Consider the following 22,283-nt stretch of genomic DNA (forward strand, 5'->3'; position numbering starts at 1 on the left):
AAGTAGCATGAAGAGTGGAAAATGAGAATGTAAGAAGGTTTTCCCAGGAATCTAGGCTATTGCTTTCTACGCATGTATTGATGACATCGGTTAGTCGGGTTGCTACGGCAATTCTTGCACCACGCGGTATTCTTTTAATTACAGGAATGTTGTTTTTAAGGTGGCTGAGGTGGAGATGGAAGAAGTTTACGTTCTGCTGAGGTGTTGACGGACTGGGTTGGGGCCCTACGGCGGGTGGGCATGTAGCGATGATGTGCGAATTTGTAGTTTTGTGACATTTTCCTATATGAATATTCAGGCCGTGAGTTGTTGAGAACGATTTGTGGCACTGATTGCAAGGAAATGCTTGTGAAGACGAGCTGCCAGTGGCTGCCGTAGAGGTCTGCATCCACCAAGGCTTAAAACTAAGAATGTGTAAAAACTAGAACTTACGTTAAAATAAGATAAACCATACGAAAACTATAAGATAATACAATGTTTACAAAAATAATAAAAAACTGAGATGACAAATGTCAGCACTGTCACATCGAGGGCGCAGTCCCCGGGCGCAAACGGAACTTCTTTTTTCTTTGTAGGATGCTGGGTTATTATCGGCCTTTGGAATCTGCCGCAGATAAAAAGACAGCTTTGCACGCTTCGATAAGATATTCTTCTTTAAGTTAGTGGTTTGACATATGGAAAACTTCAGAGTAAACTATTTTGTGAAAATGCGAAAATATCCACTCAAACATTAAATTTTCAGAAGTGAGAATGTATATATTATGCTGCTAAGTGATTTGAGTACGATTTTAGTACGTAAAACAGTAATTAAAATATATTTTGTGTCCGGAATTTTATTTACACTTCCGTTGTTGACAGTTGACATTGAGTTAACTTGTTACACTTAACGATGTAGAATATACATACCTACCTACATGTTAATACAGAGTCTGTGAATATCAGTCTACAAAGAATTCACTTATAGGGTTATAGTTTTAAGTAAGGCGGTTGGTATGAAGTTATGGTCAGCTACGGACTGCCTTGCATGCATGAAGTTGATTTGTATTATGTTAAGTAAGTAATAATGTAACATATACACCAGTTTTAGTCCCAAAACTGAGTAACATTCTACTAAAAAATCACCGCGCAACTTCTTTACCAACAGATAAGTTGTAGACCTATAGAGAGCATAGAAAAGATTGAATATAGAAGTAAACACGGTGGCAAAAAATGGAAAACCCTCCCATAGAACATGGACCAGCCAAAATGCATGAAACAGTCAAATTTTTTTTCACAATTTCAGGGTTGGTTCCATAGTTAAAGTTGCTCTGTATAATCCCAAAACCTCCCTGGCAATGGGAATGCAGTTTTTTTTATCCAACCTGTATGTTATTGACGTGCAGTGTCTTATTACATTACATTATTTAAAACGAGCAAATATCACGGATGGGCCAGTTAAACTCGTAGGATATTAAACTACTCGCTTTTGATTCAGCCAATTGCCGTCGCCTACGCTCATTATCTTCATAAACTTCTCACCTCATGCGTCACCCAGAACGTCTGGTTAGAATTTGAACATCATTCCTATTCACGTAGGTCGAATGAAAGGTATTTTTGTCAGTGACCGACCAATGAGTGAATGAGTGACGGTGGGTGTACTAAAATGCTAAAAAATTGGTAGCTGCCTCGCCTGCCTCAAGTAGAAGAAGTGTTCTGGGTGAATTGCAAAGAAAATCTAATAATTAAGCGACAAGCGTAAGCTAGTCCACAGAATAACTAATAGTACTACCGTACAGAAAATTCACTCATTCACAAAAGTCAAGTCAGTGCAAAAAAATTCACTCCTTTATAAAATTATACCTATACTCGCCGCCTGCAACAAAATTTAAAATTATAACGAACGGTGAATGTTCTTTGCGCGAGCGCCACGTGACACGACTATCGTGCGGTCGAGCGGCAGCCCACTGCCATACACCTGCCGGCCCGGGCGGCGCGCCGGCCAAATGTACCTAAACTGCGTAGTGACACCCCCCTGGCTAGTCTGACTACCTAATCACGGGTCCTCAACCTGTGATTAGGTAGTCTTTAAGACTTGAGTTAGTTGATTCAATATTCCGTTGACGTTATAATTGTCAGTGACAGCGCCCGCGTCAAGGCTGTAGCGGTAATAATATGCCGCAACAGTAATGAAGCTGCAGTTGCCATCCGAACTTCACCTTTATGGTGATATGATAACGCGTGACAATGATCTTCCAAAAAAAAGAGAATACCGATAAGGATATTCTTAATGCAGTAGGGAAAGACGTTAAAATGAAGGAGAGGGAAAGAGAAGCGATACAGAGCTCATATCAATGTTTAAGCGTAAGTACATAGGAGTCGACGTCAACATTTCAAGGTGTTCTTTATAACAGACTATTCTTTTCATAATCGCCGTTCATTGATCGGGTAAAGGTGAAGTCAAAGTCCGAACGGACGTATTCATTCATTGTCGCATTGACACATTATTTTCTAAGAATCCGAAATGTCAACTGGATTGAATGACTTGTTAATGGCATTTGAGGTGAGTATCATAAATGCCATTAATAAAATAAGTCATTAGAGTCTGTGCGGAAACAGAAGAGTTGTAGAATGTATGGGTTGCCTAAGTTGCCTTACATTCCATGACTCTTCTTTCCACACAGACTCTAACTAGATCATTATATCAATGATCTCGCGATAGTTAACATATCTACATATACAGGATGATTCATGAGACGTGAGCAGGACTAATCCTGCACACTCAGTAACTGATAATTGATCGATCACCGTCGTATTTAGGTGAAACAACCACACTTTTTTCTATTTTTTAACTTTTTAGTGAGGACAAATTTAATTCTCTGCAATCATGGTCACCCTACAAGACCTAATTAATAAACATAAAACCTCTTTAAAATCTTGACCGTAATGACAGCATTTTGATTACGAAGAAAATAAACTGTCAAACTTGAGTGAGATACGAGTTTTGAAAAGTAACCAGACCGTGGTGGCATTCAATTTGACACAGAATATCGATAGTTTATTATTCTAATTTTAGGGTGACCATGCATGTCGTAAATAAATTAATAACTTTTTTTTTCAACACGACTAGAAAATTAACGTTAACCTCACTAATACTCATACGAAACAGTTGCTTATAATTTACGAAATGCGCAGTGTTAGTCCTGCTCACGTCTCCTGAATCACCCTGTATATATGTACCTCCTACCGAACCAGCTTTTCTCTCTTAAATGCTATATGTGATAACTTTTACTTAGCAATGTCCAGTGTGGCTACCACCAGTTTGGCACTGACACAACACTGTCGAGAAAATAACTTACTTTCTATGCATCTCGCTCGTACTCGCATCAAATTAGTGCGAGTCAGTGACAGTCAGTGTATATGTCATGGTACAGTCAGCAGCAGCAGAAGTTGCGGAAGAAGCGGGCGAGGTGTTCAAAATTATCTTGACACGCTCTTATTCTCTTAGCAAAAAGTCGCGTCAAGATCATTTTGAACACCTCCCCCGCTTAGCAACTTCTGCTGCTGACTGTACGGGTAATAGGTACTGAACTCATGATAAACGTGAATTTGTTCTTTTATAAAATTAAGAATTCACTTGGGTTTTATAATCTTTTTGGTCTGTTGCCAATTTTGCTGAGAATATATTATATAATAAGACAATAAGTAAATGACAGGTGCAAAGGATAACCCACAAAAAGCCTATTATTTTTGTTAAACGACTTAAACTTTAGGAGCCGAGAAACTATATAGAAAAAAAGCTTACTCGTACCCTTAGATTCTGCACCTGAAAGTCGTTTTGCATAAAAAATCTTGAGTCACAAATCTGTAGACTGAAAATTTATTCTAAACCATTAGGGGCGCATTTGGCAAATTTGTCTCGACCCCTGATGTTGTTCACCCCCCAAGGGTGTTGAAGGTACCAAATTGCTCTTTACTTGCTAAATTCAGTTTAGGTAGCTGTTTGTTTTCTCTTTTGAACCTTGAGGTACAAAATTAAGCTCGTTGTCTTTAAAGTTTTATTATATAATTTTAAACCTTATCTCATTAGTACTAAGTTTTATTTTGCTTGTGTTGAAATAGCACGTCGAATGCTGATTGCAGACTGGACTTTTGCAATTACGGGGATTCTAACGAGTACAAAAGACATTCGACAAAATTCAATCAAATAAATCAAGTCGTTCCGTGCGTCCCTTAAGTCTACACCGCATCTACCGAAAATAGGAATTTCTATCTTAATTATACACCGTGGGCTCGAATAACCCGACAGATTTTAACCTTGTGGACGCCAATGACCGATATATCCGCACCGCAGGTTCAACGCCAAAGACCGATTAATCGGTCACAGACCACAGATCAACATAGACCTACGTGCATGCATAAAGTTCAATTTCGGTTTGGACACTTCGGTAACGTGGCGTCTGAGTGACAGCTTTTGTGTTTGACACGGCGTCGAAAAGGTTAAAGGTGTATTCTTGACCACGTTTAGAGACTAAAATGTAATAAAAAGTTTTCTGAAATTAATCTTGTTTTAGAGATAATGAAAATTTGTTTCTGTAATAAGTTAATAACTCAGTGAAAAACGCCTGTTTGGCCGCAACGCTGCCACAAGTGACTTGATTTACTTTAAATGGTTTAAAATTAAGTTTTACGTGCTTATTTTCTTCTTCAATATCGTATTACACCCATATATGTGACGTTCCACGGGAAAAGGTACCTTATGAGGGTTTCTAGTTTCGGAGATATTAAATGTTTTGTAAAGAGGTGAAAAAATGCTCAATTTTTTTTTATTGTGTGATCTGAAACCTTAATGCGTAACGTTTGTTTACCTGTTTTTATTTTTGTTATAAGTTAGTTATAAGCCTAGTAATGTCGTCTCAGAGTTTAGTAGAAAAGGTACCTTATGGAAAAAAGATTGAAAATTCCCAAAAAAACTAGCCAATACGGGAAAAGAAGTTTGGTAGAGAACTGTATTAGCATTCTGCAAAACTAATTTGATAATTTCAGTTCTGGTTGGGGCGCCTCGCAAATATTATAACCGTACATAGACCGACATCACAAATCCAAGTAGACTGCTATTATACCAAAGTTACTCTCGTCAAGTCTTTCTTAACTAGAATAATCTTCATTTGGTTTGGTCGCATGCAGTAAATCAGCCATTGGTTTGCTGAAAAATGCCAATACCCGACGCAGTACCTTATGGAATATCTGAGGTCATTGAACCTCAATGCCGCTTATCTTCAATAGCAACCGAAATATATTATTGATAAGAAATAGACGATTTATACCATCTTAACCTCAAAATATTATTAGTTTATCCTAACTGTTCCATCATCATCATGCCTCATCATGTAACTTGACCACAAGGTACCTTTTCATTACATACAAATTATTGGTCTTTTTTAAGATTATTATGACGAAGAACTAATTAAATTGGGGGTAGTTTAATGTAAATTAATATTTTCTATTCATAAAAGATAAACTGTAATATGATTGATATTTTGTAGTGATGTATTATTAGATTTATTTCCATAAGGTACCTTTTCGTAAATGTATGGAGCAAATACTGTTATTGTTATGTAAGTTTAAAGTGGCATAAGGGGTTAAATATAGTATTTAGTTGGGGTTTTAGGATTTATTTCATTTGAATGACAGAATTTCTTTCATATGTGCTCAGAAAAATTGATTGTGTGTCACATTAAAAGTAAAAATATTCAATTTTGTGATTTTATATGAAAAAGTCAGAAAATACATTTTCACCTCTAAATCGGTATTGTTTATTGCTTAAACTGTCTGTCAGTGTCGTTTTCTAATAGATAAAATTTAAATCTTGAGAGCTCATTGCAATCAATCGTGAAAATGAAATAAAACTTTATTTTCAAGAGATTGGTTAGTATACACATAAATCAGTCGATATCAAAAGTTTCTATTTGCATTACAGAACAAGTCGCAATATTTTTTTAATCTCAGATATATAAGGTATTATTATTTGTAGTCAACTATGTAACTTACTTCAGGAACATAGTTTTTTAGGCGGCTAAACTTAAAACTTCTCTATCGTAAAGTTGCTCATTTCACAACATTATTTTCAAAAAATCATATCTCTGTAACTACGCAACCTAGAAGGTTGATCTTTTGTGTTATCGATAGCTTATTTATTGTAGATTACTGGGGTATGCATAACTCCATACCCGCCATAAGGTACCTTTGACCGTGGGACGTCACATATATCGTGTAGGTATATGCCCAGCGACAAAGAAGCTAAAGTCCGCTAATTAACGGCGATGGGCAGTTGCAGAGCAATTGTTTAAACTCCAATTTAGTCCACTTAGTGTGCCCGCGCACCCGGCTGACTTAACACTCTAAATCCATCGCTAACACACGGACGACATCATGTACAGTCAACATTAATAGTAGCGAATGAGAATACATTATCTAATAGCTTTTTAAAAAGAGAAATGTCTCTATCTTACAGCATTTAGTAACTGGAGACGCGTTGGCTATCATTTTCTGTACAAAATAGTCTGCCGATTTTTGCGGGGGAGGGGACGTCTAATGTATTGCTATTTCTACATGATTTGTACGTAACGTACAAATAGCCATGTCAGTCCATACAAAAGTTTGCAATTGTGCAAGGTTTTCGGCAGAGGGGTAAGCTCATAAAGGCGACTCCGGTTATTAAATGCTCCAAGGTCTCTATTCCTAAATCAGAGTGTCGAACATACTTTTGAACGGGAACTGTAAATATATATTTCTATTTGTAGAACTATTAGAGGGTGTCACATATTTTTGGGACGATGTTTCGTTCGCTTCTATTGCTTCTGACTCTATATTCCTACACAGTCAAGGGAATTTCAGTTTATAAAAATAAATGTTACCCTCTAACTTTGCTACAAAGGCAATTTTTGCTCTTATCATATTCCATGGTTCGGTATTTCATTTGTGGGACTTAAAAGGCGCTAGCCGTCGTTATCCTAGCATTTTTAGTAATATTTTAAAATATTTTACATTTAAGTGTAGATGAGTATCATTAGGATAAGCTGAGGCGAATAGGGTCACAGGGTGAATTAGGTTTTTTAAATATTTCCTATGGCGTTGCAGGATAAAAGGAGAGATGAAGGTACCGTAAAACGGGGTGAGTAGGTTTCGCGGGGAGAGCTGGATTATGAATGGGGAGAGAAGGTTTAAGAGGGGGGTGAGAAGGGGTTTTAAGGCTACTGCTACAAAAATAATGTATGCCAATTTAAAATGGAGCTATAGTAATACGAATAATAAAAAAAAATCGATCCAACAATTTTCCAAAATCACCTTTGTATGAAAACCCCTCTCACCCCAAATACGAGGCACTACGGGGTGCGGTGGGTTTTCCTCTTTATCGTCAAAGTTATGAAATGGAACTACCCAAAATAAAATAAAAACTAAAATACAAACGTCCGGAACACTTAATACTACACCATTCAGTTTTCATATGTAAAAATAAAATGTTATCGAGGTTTGAATTTCAGTTTTGATCCTACTCACCCCATTTTACGGTACTGTGAATTTTTAGTGCGCTCATATTTTGTGTCCAGGGGGCAGATTTTTTAATTTTGAGCGCCCGATTTTGTCACTCTAAAATCTGTGGGTAATCGCGAAAGCTATTTTTGAAATACGAGTGATAGAAATTGGGAATCTAGTGGTATTGGCCACTAGTTTTCCATTTTAATAGTAGAATTTAAATGCCTAGTAGTGGAGATAGTATCAGGGGGATCCAATTTGCTTCAATCTACCCTATCTATATCATGGTCATTATCTTCATACCTCTAAATATTCTTAGTACACACATGGTAAATGGATAAAATGAATGACCATTTACAATAACTATTAACGTCACTATTTTCTAAAAATAAATATGTTACGCTATGTAGCATAAATCGAAACGGATTGGTTTGAATGAGGCGTGACAACACCTTTATGTGTTTTTGTTATTTTACACTTGAATGGCTTCATTTGTTTGAAATCATACGCTTCAAAGAATTTTATTACAGGAGTAAAGTAAGGTAACAGAGTAAGACTGGGGTGTTTTCGTCCACTATCCGCGAACGGCGACCGGCGTTTCCTCTCGCGACCTGGCAATCCAATATTGTGTTCCTTTAACCGACTCTGACCGGACGCCGCCCATGATGATGGGCTTTTCGTAGGCCCAACCATTTTGCCCAAAAAATAGTAAAATGTAGTCGCACATTACAAGTACAGCTGTTACTCTGTTTAATTTCATTATTCCTATGGTTTTGTTTTGACAAAACGACATTGAACTTACAGACCGTTTAATAAAGAGGGAACCTTCAATTGTTTTAATAATCCAGTATACATTCTAACTAAATAACTAGTTAGTTATGGTTAAGAGCGATTTAGTTTGTAAAAAAATTATGTGAAAGAGGTACCTACTACTATTATTTAATAACCATTTAAAATAATAAAATCACGTACCAATTAGGAGTGATAAAGACTGGTAACTTTCTATGAAACGTTCTAAACAAAGTATCCTGTTTTCATTGTCACTCATGTTATATGACACCCTAACACTAATAACCCATGTCAGGTTTGGCCGGCCATTGAATGCTCCGGATCTTAACAATGCAATTGACCCCGATGCACTCGTTTGATCGGTTATTTGGATCAATGCATACTATGCAGCATCAATTAAACGGTTCGATCGTCTATCCAATAAATAGGGCGACCGAAATTTGGGTTCAGCTTCATTGATTTCAATGTTGCGCCTAAGAGCGTCGAAGCTTATGGAAATCAGTGCCTTGTCAAATGAATGCGAATGTTACTCTGGTCGTTCAACCTATCCGGCTAACCTATCCGTACATGGAAAAATACAGGGTTTTTTTTAACTTAAGTTTCAAAGGTTACAGCTTGGTTATAATACCAAATTTGCCAAGCCGATAAAATATTCATGACTAGTACTTATGAATTTTACATACGCAATTCCATAGTTACTAATGTCCACATACAAGCTAAAGTAACCGAAGATAATGTAACGCGATGTGACTGACGGGCCTTAATTGTCAGGTCGGTATAAATTGCCCCCAATCTTGTACTTACATCTCCTAATAGTCCTAATTCACAAAAAATGCTGTCTCAATTTCAACTGTGACCTCAAGATCTTTAATAACTGTGTGCTATCAGGGATCAGGCTTGTACTGGTTTTTGTGCAGTGGCTCAAAGCTGTGACAGTAATACGGTGGCTGTAGTTTGGTCACTCCGACAAATGGCCGTATTTGAGCAAATGGGCGAATATTCGAGCATTTTAAGCGCGCGTAGGACAATGTGCAAGTTTGATCAATTATAGAATCCTATTGACCATCTTTAGTTTACGTAAATATCTTAACTGTAAGCACGCAATGCCTTTATAGTAGCATCTGGTTGACATAACACATAACAAAACACGCTTTAAAATGCTAAATATTCATTGCCATTCGTGATGTAAAGAACACGAATATACTCCGAATATCAGCATTTCTACGAGTATTAAGCATGTTAAAATGGTACCTATTCGTATTTTTATACACCACAGGGTATATTTTCATAAGGGTTTAATAACAAACCACGTTCACATTGAATTTTTCGTACTTGGTGATCCTAACCTAAAGCGAATGTCGCTAAGAACTTTGTCTCTAAACAGTCTAGCTGAAATCAGTATTCACAGTTGATCGAATCAAAACTTGATAGAATCAACATGCGATTAAATCAAGAGTTGATTTGATGTGGATACGAAATCTCACAGTTGTAGATCTCGAATAAGGCCCCAGGTGACCTAAAATGTATATTCGTAGGCATTTCGTAGGTACGTGTACTATTTTGTCAAATAATAATCTCTAATAAAAAATAATAATTGAACGTGTTTGCGGTAATGATGTTATTACTTATCTTACCTGCGTCATTAAGCACCTCATTTAATAATGGGCACATGATCGGGAATTTCCTTAACCATTGCATGAACAATTGACGTTACCTTTATTATAATGAAGTAATGGGTGTGAGTAGGTTGTTATATTAATTACACTCCTTTGCTGGATTCATTATACTTCGCATATCATGTACAGCAAGCACTAATACGTATAGTACGCATAAATTATCTGCTCTCCGATAAATTAGTACTTCTGTCGTCATATCATATCACAGTCAAGTCAATAACTGTACGAACAACATCTATTAGAACATGTGTATAATACGCGATTAAATCCAGTTAAAGAAAATAATAATGTGTGAAAATCGTGAAAGTTGTAATTAGTGATGTGTGTATAGTATTGTGAATTTAGAAAACATTGGGGACTTTCACCCCCACTAGTTATTTGTAAGTAGTACCTACTATAATAAGTTTAAGAAACTTTTACTAGTGCCGTGCATTCTAGTGTGACTTGACCGACCATGTTTTTTTAAACAGGTTTTTGCTTCATGTGTTTAAATATTTTTTGCAGTAAATAATAAAATATTTTCGTTTGTTTCAGATTCAAAAATGGACGAGAATATAATAAACGAGACCTTATACGGCAGCCAAAGTGAACTTTCAAAGTGAGTTATTTTTATTAATACCTCTTTTTGTTATTTTCTGAAGTAAGAAAACTCATATACTTTCACATACTCGTAGGTACACTCGGCTATTCAAAAAGTAGATACACTATTACGACATACATGTCGACTTCAAAGGCATGTTATGTTATGAAAGGATTTCGTGATAATAGTACTGTAAACGTCAATATTATATTGCCTGTAAATACTAAAGGAAATAGAAATGGTTTTTTTCTAATACAAGATTGATATTTACTATAGCTACTTACTATTCCCACCCATATTTTCATATCAACCGCACCGAACTTTGTAAATAATGTAACGAACCCAATACAAATAGAGTCATCTAGACAAATCCGTCCGATAAATCTAACGTGAAAGCTTCTACTGAAGGATTGAAATATGGCTGTATTCGTCTAAATTATGTCTTGGCAGGCATGTATACACAGATTTATTTGATTTTTCATCACACTTGCTCGGAAAAGATGTATTTACACGTAGGGCTTGCGGGCGGGAAATTGAATTTTTCGCCCTAGGGCGGAAAAAATCTTTTCCGAGCAAGTGTGATGAAAAACACTTATTTACACGTAGGGCTTGCGGGCGGGAAATTGAAATTTTCGCCCTAGGGCGGAAAAGTGTTTTATACAGAAGTTTGTTTTTATTAATTCTCCTTTTTTTCCTTACAAGTGTGATGAAAAACATTGTGTGTGCCACGGGCGGTAAAGAAATTCCGAACTCGTGAACATTTTAAGCCCTCGCTTCGCGTCGGGCTTAAAATTGACACTCGTTCGTAATTTCTTATTTCCCGCCCTTAATACACAATGTACTATTTCCTTATCTTTCACAATTTATTTCTTATTTCCTGTCACGTGATGTTTTCGGAAGTGAATTTTCTTTTTCGTATTCAAAGAACAAGATATCTAGTTTGATATATTAGGTGTTTTGCTCGAAGATTTACACTACGCTAAGACTACTATTTAGATCATTTAGATGTAACCACTGCAACGTAATAAATGTTAACAAACAACGGAGATTCATTAATCAATGTTTAATAAATATCAACATTGCTGATATTTTGAACCAGTCTTAAAAACAATTACGTATTGCTTATATTATGATTTATGATTATGAACGAGTCTTAAAATTACCTAATATAACTATGAATTATTAATGAAATTTTACACTTTATGCTCTGAAATTCCAGAAAGGAACATTACTTATAATTATAAAACAGCATAGTTTTTAAAACATAAAAAATTCGCAATCATGTTCAAAATCCTACAAAAGGTTCACGCTGTTTTGTCCAGCCCAGACATGGATTTCATATAAAAGCTGGTGAGAATGGGGTTCCACGAAACAGGAAACTTCTCAAAGCCTTTCCGTTTACCATTGTTTTATCCGCGCTTTTGTACGCTAACTTGCTGGAGTTAATTGTTTTGGTTGAGAGTCAGGTTTCACTTATTTTATACATATAAAAAACAGGATGCAAGGTGTACCTAGGCCTAAGAGACCATTTTAAATGAAGTTTGAAAATGAACACGCGACAAATAGCGAGAGAATGCATAATATACCTAGTTGAGCTTTTACTGTCTATCGATTCTATAGTAGGTATCTATTGCGTCGCTCTCGCAGTTACATACATAATATGACAACGTGACGATTAAGTACATTAACAGGGGCCTTACCATGATGTGATGGTGTGAGGACGGAGCTATATAAAACTTATATAGCTCCGTCCCTTAGCGATTCAGTTTAGGTCCTAAACAGAATCGCAATAAGGACATTATGGTAAGCCCCCAAATGATAAAAGTGCGACCATCATCCGCAGAAATACCTAGCTAAATTAGACGTTAACCTCATTTTACTAATTCACAATTAATAAAGATGTGAGAGAGGTTTGTGGACGTGTGTTTACTTAATAAAATTATCGTATTTTAGTTTAAATTTTTATACGGTATACTTTTTAGCAGTGAAAATTTATTACTTGCATTTTCATGATTCTACTTGATCTTATCATGAAAAATTTGTAGAATTACAAAACATTTTTAAACAGCTGTTTGTAATCATCAAATTATCAAATTAATAACAGTACTATTGATATGAGATGATCCAGTTAGAAGGTCGAACCAAACAGTTCTACCTTAGAGATGGCCAGGGGGCGCCATAAGCCTTCAGTAAGAAGTGCACATACTTGGAAAAATTCGACCTATGCCGGTGGCCGAATGGCACAGGCACCTGCCGCGATAGCAGAGGACTTTGGTTCGAGCCTGGGCCACAGGAGGCCTTGGTCACTTTTTCTTAGTATATGACATTTATTTCAGTTTTAAATCAATAACAGATTTTGAAAATCTGAATGCCGCTTTAAGATAGCGTCTCTTGGACACGCCGCTATAACTTCACCAAAACTTCGAGCAAACCTATCTACTTCACTTCACATCTTCATCCACAAAAGACTTCCTGTTCCTTTCATGCCATCTTACCCTACCGGGACTCTTGTTTTGAATATAATATCAAAGCTATGTATTTATTATTATTTATTGGAATGTAAATAACTTAGCATATTTCATGAATTGTTTGAAATTAGGGCTTCCGAGTTCCAATTTCTCTTAGAGCCTAACGAGGCTTAGGAAGACGCAAGTTGGAATTATTTGTCGACAATATTTTAAACAAAGTGTTTTCAAACAACTTGAGAAAGAAATTATTTGGAGTTTGTACCGAAAAAAGCGTAATATAGGTAAGCTTTGAAGTTTCGAGCACGACATTGCACTCGGTGTCGTTTGATTTGTTTTCCAATTTTTAATTATTACCTATAAGAGTTAGAAGCATTTAAAATGTTGCATGGAATTTGATTTTCGCTCCTAATTCTTATAATAATTAAAAATTAAAAAAGTCAAACGAAGGAACATAGCTATGGTTAATATTAATATACATCAAATTATGTAAAATGTCAATATGTTTGTAAAGTGTCATTCTATGGAACTTGCTAACTATGTAAACAAACCACCATATTGAAATCATCATTCAGCGACAATTTAAATATGGCGGTTTGTTTACATAGTTAGCAAGTTCCATGGAATGACAGTTTATGGAGAAACGGCCGTCCTTTCCTGTTAACGTAAATATTCCCTTATCTTCCAGATTCTCACCGGGCCTGCTAACGTTTGCGGCAATAATGACGGGACTCATCATGCTAGTGGGGCTCTTCGGGAACCTACTCACCGTGGTGGCCCTGCTCAAGTGCCCTAAAGTGCGCAACGTGGCCGCAGCGTTCATTATCAGGTATGTTTGTTTGTGAACTAAAACTAACTACAATTAAAATAACTAAAACTAAAAATACAAAATACTTACCTATCAAAATTTGGTGTATGGTATGGTATGTTTGTTAGTAATCAAGAAACTATAACAACTACCCAACCTTTGTAACATGTTCGCCGGCTGTTCGGCCATAGCCGTACGCCGTACCATCTTCGAGCACGGAAGTAGGTACGTGTTCGAAAGCGTACCGTACATTGTCAGTAGTCTTGGAAATTATTTGTCAGTAAGGCTGAGGATACCGCCGGCAAAGGAATTGTAGGAAAGTCACCGCTGCTGCTTTAAAATAAGGCTAAAGTTGTTTTTAATTCTTAGATTTTTTTAGTCCCCGTGGTTACTGGAAATAACATACATATATGTTAAAGCTTATCAAAAGTAGGTACATATAAACAAAATACGTTTGCAAGTATTATTGTTGCGACAAAATATCAAATAACATTGTCACAGTAAAAACTTTGAGAAAACTTCATCTAATAAGTAGGTAAATTAAAGTGTTCAATGCTAAAAACTGATAAGTGACTTGAAATATTTATATCGAAAATTGGTAAGTTATCGAAATTTCCCTAATACCCGCCCGGGAATCACGTAAAGCTGTAATTTTGTAATAAAATTGTATGTAACGTCATAGTCAGAGTCACGTATATTCTGCGGTAATGATAGCTTGGGCGTTTCCATTGTGTACATTTTTCCTATAAGTAATGCAGTCAACGTCAATGCATTAAACTCCTCCGCAAGTACACCACAACCTTACCTTTACCAACCTGGGTCACCATAGCAGTAGGTTGCTATAAGTAGTATAAGTACCTACCTAGATAACTAAGTCTTAACTACCTATGTATCTAGCAATTGTTCAAGTTATTAATCCACATGTGATTATGTTATCTTCCACATGGTTATTATGAGGATCTCTTTAAACTAAATTGTAAACTTTTTCAGTCTCTGCTGCGCCGACTTCCTATTCTGCGCCATGGTGCTCCCCTTCGCAATCTCCGGCTTTTGGCAGCAGAAGTGGTCCCACGGCGACGTGCTGTGCAAGCTGGTCCCGTTCCTGAGGTACGGGAACGTCGGAGTTTCGCTGCTGAGCATCGCTCTCATCACGCTGAACCGGTAAGAAGACAATTTTGGGGACTTTATTGAGAGACACACAGTCACACACAGTTTGCTAAAAGCCTCCTATTTTCTCATTTCCTTTTTATGTTCATTAGTCGCTGACTATATAGGTATTTTATGAAAACCAGAGGAGTAGAGTAGCCAACAAGACAATCGTAAATTATTAACACTAATCAAATAGTAATAATGTATGAAAATTACCACGTGTCTTCTCTTTTTGTTAATATCGCCTCTGAAGCTATAAACGCCTACACCTCCTAACTCCAAGCGTATTCACCTTATACCATTAGGTATTAGGCGGGCCCCATATATGGCACTTCAAACATGTGTTCTATTATCAATGAGTAAGACCGATATTCGATTGTTATTTTTGATCAATCAGCCTGACAAAGGTACAATTACAATAACTTTACAGTTACAAATAATGTTATCCAGTATACCCCAATATTTGCTAATTCAATACAAATTGTCGCGTGTGTCAAGACAGCAACAATACACAACACAGCACAACAAGACAAGTCGTGTTCTCTAAAGTCGTTGAACCTGGTTATTGAAAGCCCAACAATATCCCCGTCAAAGCTATTTCCAATTTCTTTGTTTGAGTTTAATTGTAATTTTCTAACAAACTCGAATCAACACTCCGTCTAATAGAATTTCGATAGAACCAATTTTTCCGTCAAACACAGCTGCTGGAACAAATTACGTATTTCCATTTTGATTATAATATCTACAAGTATTCATAAAAGTTTTAATAATAATAATAGTTTAGAATAGAAAAATAGTATATTGATTTAATGTTCACTCATACTTTTATAACTAACACGGGACTTAATCGCGTAAAACTTACGTTTATTTATGGCCTGACGTTTCGAACGTGACGTTACGTTCGTGGTCACGTCCGGGCCGGCCTAACGTGAGCCATCCTTGAAATGTAGGGATCGATTCTAGTAGACTGACCTACTTTTAAATATAGCAAGTCTTTTAGGCTACAAGCCTAACTACTGGTCCAAATAAAATAATGGTAATATTAAAACATACAAATATTGCTTAATAATGTTTGATTATTATTTTGTTGAACTATGACACTTAGGGCCACTTAAATTGCACCATCCCACTAACCCGAGGTTAAGCGGTTAAACCTGTAACCCAGTATAAAATTTTACTGGTAACCATGGTAACTCCAGGTTTAGCCGATTAACCCCGGGTTAGTGAATGGTGTAAGTGGCCCTTACAGACGGACTCTATGAGCCTCGGAAGATTTTACACAGTATTTTTTGTTTTCAGATACATAATGATCGCTCACCACAGCTGGTACGGGCGCGTGTATCGCAAGTACAACATCGCGCTCATGATCGTCTTCTCGTGGATGTTCGCGTACGGCATGCAGATACCGACGCTGATTGGGATATGGGGTAAGGAGCAATATTGTGGCTCGTGTATAGGCATTTTAGAAAAAGGCAACGCATACATATTAAAAAGGTCAACCGGGATAACTTTATTGTGTCTATTATTTATTTTTCAATTATCTACGATTGGTTGGATTTCGGAACGCTCTCTATGATACGTTGTAGCACCCATAGTACAAGCTTTGCTTAGTTTGGGGCTAGGTTGATCTGTGTAAGATGTCCCCAATATTTATTTATTTAGTTCCAAGTAGCTCATGCTTTTATCACTAGATGACCGGAGCTTTTGTTCACGAATGTTTAAAAAAATAAATCAAATAGACGCAATAATCCCATTTGCATTTATCCCGGTCGACCTCACATGACACTGTAAGCGCCATTTAGTCTATTTTTTTCTTTACTAGGTAGGTACCTAACTAATCAAACTAATGTCACAGATCATATAATACTAGTCTAACGTCATTTAGTAATCAATCGTTCCACTCGCCTCCCTCTAAATAGCGAGGCTTGTTGTATTCGTATTAAGTTAGTCAACCAATCAGTATCTAGAGAGACCATTCACATTGGAACTAATCATCGCGGAAGTAGGTAGAATTTACATTTTCTTTAAAAAAAACCTAATTTTACAGGTAAATTCGACTACGATAAGGAACTCGGAACATGTTCAATAGTACCTGATGATAACGGCCGCTCCTCGAAGACCGCTCTCTTCGTCATCGCTTTCTTGGTGCCGGCTCTGCTGATTTTGATGTGCTATGCGAGAATCTTCTGGGTCGTACATAGGTATGTATAATTTCAAATAAATTCCAATAGACTCATACAACGTAGGAAGTTAGGAACTGGGAAGAAATAGTACTACTAACAGTAAACTCTCTATCGCTCTTGCATAATATTCGAGCGATAGGTAATAACAAACAAATTTCGTTTTTCGAGGTAGATAGGGCCTCTACTATAGGGGCTACTTCTGGCCTACCGTGGCCGAAAGCATCATTCGGCTATGATGCTGAATTCGAACGGCAATTTTACTTCAAATACGTAATAGTTGTTAATACCCGTTCTGCAGTGCCTCGTAAAACTTACGAACTAACAGCAACTATATCATTTCAGCTCAGAACAACGCATGCGGGAACACCAACGCTCGCAGCACGCCAGCCCAGGCTCACTTAACACAGACAAGCGTTCAACCGTTAAAGACAACAGGGAAACCAAGGCGCGTAGGAACGAGTGGCGCATCACCAAGATGGTGCTCGCTATCTTCCTATCGTTTCTGGTGTGTTACCTGCCGATCACCATCGCTAAGGTCGCTGACAACCATGTCCAATATCCCGGTAAGAAGACATTTAATGTCCACGTTGATTTATAATGATCGGTTGACATCCATTTGCAATATTACTATACATATATTATTATACTCTTTGATCTCGGTAAGACAATATGAAAAGACATTTAGGTATCAATTTTTTTTTTAGAATTTTGACATTTATGATGACAAATCCACGCTTTGTCATTGCAAATTTATTGCCATGTAGAGTAAGCTTGGTCCGACTCTAATAGTTTACTGGGAATACTAAAAACTTGCCTACCTATTTCACGTAAATAATGTTATTTCATGTATTGTACCTATACCTTGACGTAGGTATGTAGTCTTACTTAAATAGGTATTTTCCTTAATGCTCAAGGAAAGAAGAATAAGTGTGTATCAGTTTAGTAAATTCCCTGTATACAAGGTGTAGTACGTACGTGTAAATAATGTTTAATTAATGTTGTAATTATTACAAAAAAATGTCCCACAGGACAGGGAGATTGTTAGGTACTTAAAAATGCACCCAGATCTGGCACGCATGAAGTGTAAAAAATAGTAACTTCGTATAGTTATTTACCTATCCAATTCATTAATAAACTTCCTTCATTCCAGTATTCCACATCGCCGGCTACCTCCTTCTGTACGCGAGCGCCTGCGTGAACCCGATTATCTACGTCATAATGAACGCGCAATACCGCGCCGCGTACGCAGCGGCGCTGTGCTGCCCTCTCTCGAGGTTGTCGGGGCTCACCAGCGGTGCGTATCCCTCGTCGCCCGCATGCCCCAACACCAGGAAAACGGAGCGCACGTCTGCATTCGCCTCGTATATTAGAACTTGAAGGTATCACATGAAACTACCGATCTGGAGACTATTGAACGGTTCAGATATAGCTTTATCCACTAGCCGCACAGAGGCCTGTTAAAAGGTCTGCCTTCCATTATATTTGAATCTTTATATTGACAAATTAAAATTGCATTTCCATGGCTAGTTCTATCGTTTGGGTGGCTATAGTCTAGGTTAGAAGAAGAACATTAGGGTTTCTAATCCAAATATATACCTGATTTTTGCCAAGCTACCTACCTATTTACTTAGTTAAGTCGTGATCAACTTTTTAACCTTTTCCTATGGTGAAAGCTTTTGGAGAAATTGGACTAAGCGTATGGTATTTCAGTTTACTAAAAACTCTGAATCTGGATCCATGAGTTATAGTCCGTCAAACAACTTTGTCGGTAGAAAAAGGCGAGAAATTCAAATTTTCTATGGGACGATAACCCTTCGCGTCAATTTTTTTTTAAATCTGCCGCTTTTTTGTTTGGCTTGACAGACTATAACAATTTTAATTTGACAACGCAACATGATTTTTATTTTACTATTTTTTATTTTCACCTGGTAGTCCTGGTACCTATGGATTTGTATTAGGTATATTATAAGTTAGATTTACAATCATCTCAATCTATTAAATAATAGTAGCGTAACATAATAAACATGGAACCGTCTCAATAGTTTCAGGATTGCTTCTGCAATGTGCTGTGAACATAGTTGCATGTTCCGTTACAATCTTCGATTAAATTCAATAGGTCGACTCTATCTTAGTCGGCTCTTTGTTGAAATAGAGTAGAAAAATCCAATTTTTCTCTCCTAATTTTTATTTCAAGTCATGCCAGTTCTAAAAGTGTTTTTACCATCCACGTATGTATACCTCTTTGTTTCATGTTCGCTAGAATGACTTTAACGAACACAAAACTTTCAACAGTTTCATATGATTTCAAATTCTTTGTCTCGAAACATGCTAATCCTATACAGGAAACATTACCTATAATGAAAAGGAAATAGTAACATGTGGCAATGTATTTATAGCTGGGGATAGTGACGGACCAAGCACCGATGTTCTCACAGCGCGTAGCATGAATGCATCTGCATACACATACGCATTATTCAAATAAACACTACATCGAATGATTCCATAGATGGCACTTTCATCGTTCATTCAATTGTCAGTTTTGATAAACTAAGTTTATAAACACTGGCATGGCAGATGTGAAAGCACGTAACAATGCAACTATTGAGCATCATTTCCACCTGTATTCAATCACTTAGCGTGATAAGTATCTACTTCGGTAGGTGTAACAAGTGAGCAAAATTTTTGTTTGATATTAGTTATATTCAGAAAATATTGTTTTTATTTAAAATCCTAAGCGGACCGTAAGGTTCAAAAGACACGGGGTGCAAAGTAACTTTGGCGCCTCGTGGTAAAAAAATATTTGCTTGTTATTGATTGAATTTGCATCTTGACGCCTTTCAAACTTACCTTATCGGTTAATCTATTTCTTTATAAAAAATATTTGTTCAGAAATACATAATTATCTTATTCTATTACAATTTAAAACTACAATAATGTTGATATATTTCTGTAGCTCCACAAAAAAACGTTTAGTAGGTAACAGTGGAGTCACTTATCCTCTTAAAATATATACTGTAGTGCCTCCTTCGTATTTTTTTCCATACACGCATATAGCTTTAATTTTAAGACAAGTAATTAGTCCCACATTCTTTTTAGAGAAATGGAACGAGCGTCACGGATACAGCTACAGCAACACACGAACGGCGCTCAGCCAAGTGTCACTGGGGGAGTCCAGAGCGGACCCCAGGGCCTCCACAATCCCCGCGGGCCCGCGCCGGTAGACCCCCGGCCGGCCCCAACCGGCTCGAGCACGCCGCTATCCGGCTCGACCACGAAAATCTCAAGCACGCCGAAATCAAGCTTGAAAATCTCGAACACACCAAGCTCGAACACTCCGATAATGAATAAACCAAGCTCTCTAAAAGTCGGGCCGGCGCGTGTGAGCCCTGTAGGACCAAAGATCACCAGGTTCCAGATTGGCAGCTATGGACAGGGTGCTGATAGGACGACCAATATATAGCGCTCGTCGCTCGCTAAAAGAACTGACCAAAGATAATTCCAAAGAGTATTTTAAGCACTTATAAAAGCACTGCTTTACGCCAAATATTTTGCCAAAATATGTTGATTTTAAGATTTGACGATAATAACAAACGTAACTAGACTAAGACGCACTGAGATTCCATCAGAATGAAGTATTCATAGTTTTAACCTTTTTCACGTATCAATTTTTTATTAATTTTATTAAAATGGCTATGTATATAATTTTTAAACAAAGTCCGTCCTGCTAGCGAGCGACGAGTTATTATAATGGTAATATAGTTTTAATTATTTGTAAATATTTATATTACATTTGTAAAGTGATATTTAAATGAAATACAAATGTATCTCCGATGAATTTTACATGTTGCAACTGTTTTAAAAAAACAGTTATCATGTTTTGTTATACATTCCTTTTATGTGAAGTTTAGATCTGTTTTCTATTTATTTTTAAGTGAAGACACATTCCAAACATGTTTTTATAGCCGAAACTAAATATAGAAGTGGTGAATGTTTTACATAATAAAAATGAATTATGCATCCTTCAAAGTTTCACCAGCAGTCGTGTCAGGGAACTCAGAAACTTTTCACAATTTGAAATATACTGAAACACACCCGGGTAACTTGTCAGTAGAAAAAGGCGCGAAACTCAAATTTTCTATGGGACGTAAAGTCTTTGCGCTTACATTTTTTAAATTTGCCGCGTTTTTCTACTGACAAAGTTGCTGTGCTAGAGTATATAATTTACAAACTAGCCCCGCACTAATTTAGCCCCGGTAAACACTCTATCAGTATGTTATTCTACAAAATATTCCATTTATGACGCTTCAACAATTATCATTATAATTAAATTGTATAAAAGCATAGAATAGACCATAAAAGTATGAGATTTACACACCTGTTATAAACATGTACAGTCAGCATCAAATATATATATTATATTAGCTGCAAAAGTGGTCAAATAGTTCGTTACACCATATATTTAGTACGGTGTGACGAACTATTTGGCCACTTTGGCTGCTACAATATATTTGACGCTGACCGTACCTACCTATGCTAAGCCACGCTAAGCTAATAGTTTTGCTGACTGTACCTACCAGGAACACCACAGGAACACGGATTTATGTCGGAAACCACTACTCTGTGTTTGCCTGCAACTTCCAATGTTTTCCTTTCTATCTACCCTCCAACGGATTTCCTGGAAACCGCGCTCCATTACGTGCCACTGTGTGTACCCAGCTTTATTTTATTATCTTTATTTAATTAAAAAAAAATACGCTGATTGAGTTATAAATACTGAAATAGAAACACGCCCAACTCTTCAGTAGAAAAAGGTGAGAATTTTAAGTTTGCTATGGGAGATCACAATCCTTCGCGCCTTATTTTTTTTATGAAATTGGAAATAGTCAGTATTGTACTTGATTATTGAAATATAGATGGTCAAGCAGATCTTGTCAGTAGGAAAAGGCGGCAAATTTGAAAAATGTAGGCGCGAAGGGATATCGTCTCATAGAAAATTTGAATTTCGCGCCTTTTTCTACTGACAAGATTTGCTTGACCATCTATAGGTATCTATCATAATAATTGTAAACAAAGGTAGAAGATTTTTTATACTGCCCATATAACCATTCCAGTCGCAGAATC

The 22,283-nt window shown here is 36.8% G+C and overlaps 1 protein-coding gene across 2 annotated transcripts in view; it reads left to right on the top strand.

The window, feature by feature from the left end:
* LOC134797109 (G-protein coupled receptor moody-like) overlaps positions 1–21,173 on the top strand; it is a 59,254-nt gene extending 38,081 nt beyond the window's left edge. The window contains exons 2-9 of one of the 2 annotated variants that reach the window (XM_063769341.1): positions 10,512–10,575; positions 13,711–13,851; positions 14,821–14,991; positions 16,279–16,406; positions 17,027–17,180; positions 17,505–17,725; positions 18,313–18,456; positions 20,261–21,173. In XM_063769341.1, the coding sequence (XP_063625411.1) occupies positions 10,520–10,575; positions 13,711–13,851; positions 14,821–14,991; positions 16,279–16,406; positions 17,027–17,180; positions 17,505–17,725; positions 18,313–18,456; positions 20,261–20,622 (1,377 nt within the window). In that variant the 5' untranslated portion in view covers positions 10,512–10,519 and the 3' untranslated portion in view covers positions 20,623–21,173. Of the gene's footprint in view, positions 1–10,511; positions 10,576–13,710; positions 13,852–14,820; positions 14,992–16,278; positions 16,407–17,026; positions 17,181–17,504; positions 17,726–18,312; positions 18,542–20,258 lie in introns of both variants that reach the window. The other variant, XM_063769343.1, reaches the window with a different exon arrangement.
* The last annotated feature ends 1,110 nt before the right edge of the window (positions 21,174–22,283 follow it).

Source organism: Cydia splendana, chromosome 14 (assembly GCF_910591565.1).
Source record: "Cydia splendana chromosome 14, ilCydSple1.2, whole genome shotgun sequence".
Lineage (NCBI taxonomy): Eukaryota > Metazoa > Arthropoda > Insecta > Lepidoptera > Tortricidae > Cydia > Cydia splendana.